Source organism: Otolemur garnettii, unplaced genomic scaffold (assembly GCF_000181295.1).
Source record: "Otolemur garnettii isolate 467f Iridium unplaced genomic scaffold, OtoGar3 scaffold00009, whole genome shotgun sequence".
NCBI classification, from domain to species: domain Eukaryota; kingdom Metazoa; phylum Chordata; class Mammalia; order Primates; family Galagidae; genus Otolemur; species Otolemur garnettii.
In genome coordinates, this window is record NW_003852404.1 from 5,560,255 (window position 1) to 5,563,639 (window position 3,385).

Here is a 3,385-nt window from a genome sequence, read left to right on the forward strand (position 1 = left end):
AGCTGTAATGCCACGGCACTCTACCCAGGGGGACAGCTTGAGGCTCTGTCTGAAAAAAAAAAAAAAAGAAGAATTTATTTTCTGACCAGGCACAGTGGCTTATGGCTGTAATCCTAGCACTCCAGGAGGCTGAGGCGGGAGGATTGCTTGAGCTCAGGAGTTTGAGACCAGCCTGAGCAAGAGTGAGAGCGTGTCTGTACTAAAAATAGAAAAATTAGCTGGGTATTGTGGCAGGTCCTTGTAATCCTAGTTACTCAGGAGGCTGAAGCAAAAGGATCACTTAAGTCCAGGAGTTTGAGGGTGCATTGACCTATGATGACGCCATTGCACTGTAGCCAGGGCAACAGAGTGAGACCTTGTCACACACACACACAAAACATAAAAAATAAAGCAGAGGAAAAAACGCGGGGGGGGGGGGCAGGGGGAGAATATCCCCAATTCATGAGCGAGTGCTGGGGTCAGCAGTCACGAGTCCCCTCCTCCCTCCCTGCCTGTACCCTTTCAGTGCTGTAGATTATTGGGCCAGAACTGGCTTTTCTGGGTTTAGGAAGAAGAGCCTGGGGGCTTGTGGTGCCATATCTCCCCCACCTCAAGCTCCACTTCTCCTCTGCATTGAGATGTTCTTACTTAAATTTCTCCCTCAGAGAAGAAAGAGCCGGCTTGAGAGTGAAAAGGAGTTTGATTCAGGTCTGTCTAGGCCATCCGTGTGACCTAGGGCAAGTCACTTCAGCCCTCTGGCCTCAAGAACTTCTGTCACAGGGTGTCTGTCCCTCTCTCCCAGGCCTATAGCCATTTGGGAGTGTCCGCGTGCAGCCGTGTGGCCATTGGAGATGGGCCTGCGGGTCGTGGTTTGAAGATCCTAGGCACATCTCCAGCTGGCCCTGGATGTGCCGGTGCTGGTCAAGGGTAGTGAGCTGCTGGGGCCGCGGGACGGCAAAACTCTTTCTCCTAGAAATGAGGGCTCTGGGTTTCTGCTGGCAGGGCTGATTGTACCTGAAACTTAAGTCATTTTGTGCTTCGGCTCCTCCTCTGGAAAAGCAGCCTTGTAACACCTGCAGCTGGCTCCACAGAACTGCCAGCAGGGACAATAGGCTCTTTGCAAACCGTGGAGGTGGGCTGGCTGCCTGCAGAGCTGCTGTTCTCAGGGAGCCCTGGCGGCCTCTGACTTGGAGGAATGTTTTTGTCTTTTGCAGATGGAGAAAGATGAAACCGTGAGCGACTGCTCCCCACACATAGCCAATATTGGGCGCCTGGTAGAGGTGAGCTGGCCTTCGGGCTCTCCAGGCTCTGGGTTGCTCCTGCATTAACCCCCAGCAGTGACATAAGTGATACTAGCCTCTGAAGCCTGTTTGTCACTGGCTGGTCTTCTGTGCCGCTTTCTTCCAACTCCATCGCAGCAGAGAAGCTGTGTTATGTCCTGGCCTCGTGTTTTCTGAGCCTTCTTACCTCCTAGGCTTCTGCCCTAAAGGTGCCTCTTCCCCTGCCCCCTAAGCCTGTGTTCCTGGAACACTGCTTGGCCGGCCGCCATTGGCTCTGGGAAGCGCTGAGTCCTGTCTTCCCCCAGTCACCTGGGTCTGAACAGAGACCTGAGCTGGGAAAGGAAGCAGATCCCTGAAACACAAGTGGGGCTCTGGAGTGACTTCACTTATGGCTGTCTCAGCCTTCCCTGTCACCATGTTAATTTGGAAGGAAAGGAGGGGTTCTCTGGTTTCATAGAATTGGTGGAGGTGCTCAGGGGCGGCAATGTGTTTTATGCCATCTCCCAGTGATGGTCAGAGTTGGCTGCCCATACCTGGGTATTTGGTATCCTCCCAGCCGGAGGCCTGGAAAAGCTGGGAGCACAGGTGCAGATGGGGCCCTCCTGCAGTGCCTGAAGCAGGCGTGTGCCTCCCCCCAGTGGCCACAGCGGGGACTGCAGGGCAGGCTGTGGGACAGGACTGGAGAGGAGGTCAGGAGTCCTAACTTCTTGTCATGTGCTAACCCTTCTAGGATATGGAAAATAAAATCAGAAGTACGCTGAACGAGATCTACTTTGGAAAAACAAAGGACATCGTCAACGGGCTGAGGTAACATACCGGAAAGCACAAGCTTTGCAGCCAGAAAGAGGGATTTGAATGCTGGTTCTACTAGTTAATAGCCAGGTGGTCTAGGGCCTCAGTTTCCTCATTTGTAAAACAGGCTAAAGTACCTACCTTCTAGGATCATTATGCAGAGTTTGAAAGGTAAAGTGCTTCCTGTGCAGTTCACATGTTCAGCAGCTGCCCCCACCACCATTTTTGTTTTCTCGGGCAGATTGACCTTAGTAGCCATTGGTGCCCTCATCCCAGAGTTGGCCTCCTCTCTGTCCCCCAGTCCCTGCTGAGGAATCTGCCCAGCTTCTTCGGCTCTGAGCCTGAAGGTGATTCTACGCCACACCCCGAGACACTGTATGTGTGCGGGCTGCAGACTGCAGGGCAGCCTGGCCGCCTGGCCGCCTGTCTTGCCTAGCCTCTGGGATGGTAGAGAGTGACATGCAGAGAGGGTCCCAGACACTTGGCCGTGGCTCTGTTGGCAGTGTCCAGGGTCCCATCTTGTGCCCCCATTGCTGCATGAGGAAAAGCTAAGAGGGGCTCTGTGAGAACTCTAGGTCCATGGTGGATTGAGCAGGAGGCCAAAGCCCCGCTGGGGCACGAGTCAGGAGGCTGAGCTCTCCCTCCAGCCCTGTTACCCTGAGTGGCATGACCTCCTACATCCAGTGGTAAGGTGTTCTGCAATCTCTGTGCGAGGCCAGGAGGTGCCCTGTGCCCCCCACGGCTAGCCCTCTTAACCCTGCTCTGAGGTGTGACTTCACAGCCTGAAAGGAGAGGCAGAGAGCCCGTCTCAGGGCTGCCCCAGCTGGAGGATTTCATGTACTATGTCACCTGTTCTGCAGCTTTAAAACCTTAGAGGAGTCCAGGTGGCGCCTGTGGCTCAGTGGGTAGGGTGCCGGCCCCATATACCAAGGGTGGCGGGTTCCAACCTAGCCCTGGCCAAACTGCAACAAAAAATAGCCAGGCGTTGTGGTGAGCGCCTGTAGTCCCAGCTACTCGGGAGGCTGAGGCAAGAGAATCGCCTAAGCCAGCGGTTCTCAACCTGTGGGTCGCAGCCCCTTTGTAACAATGAAAATGCATCCTGCATATCAGATGTTTACTTACAATTCATAACAGCAAAATTACAGTTATGAAGTAGCAATGAAAATAATTTTATGGTTGGAGGTCACCATAATATGAGAAACTATATTAAAGGATCGTGGCATTAGGAAAGTTGAGAACCACAGGCCTAAGCCCAAGAGTTGGAGGTTGCTGTGAGCTGTGACTCCATGACTCTACTGAGGGCAACAGGGTGAGACTCTGTCTCAAAAAAAAAA

General features: G+C 53.4%; 1 protein-coding gene across 1 annotated transcript in view; it reads left to right on the forward strand.

Moving 5' to 3' along the window:
• CAPZB (capping actin protein of muscle Z-line beta subunit) overlaps window positions 1-3,385 on the forward strand; it is a 77,870-nt gene that overhangs the window by 70,684 nt on the left and 3,801 nt on the right. The window contains exons 6-7 of the mRNA XM_023509749.1: window positions 1,194-1,259; window positions 1,990-2,066. Coding sequence (XP_023365517.1) covers window positions 1,194-1,259; window positions 1,990-2,066 — 143 coding nt within the window. The remainder of the gene's footprint in view (window positions 1-1,193; window positions 1,260-1,989; window positions 2,067-3,385) is intronic.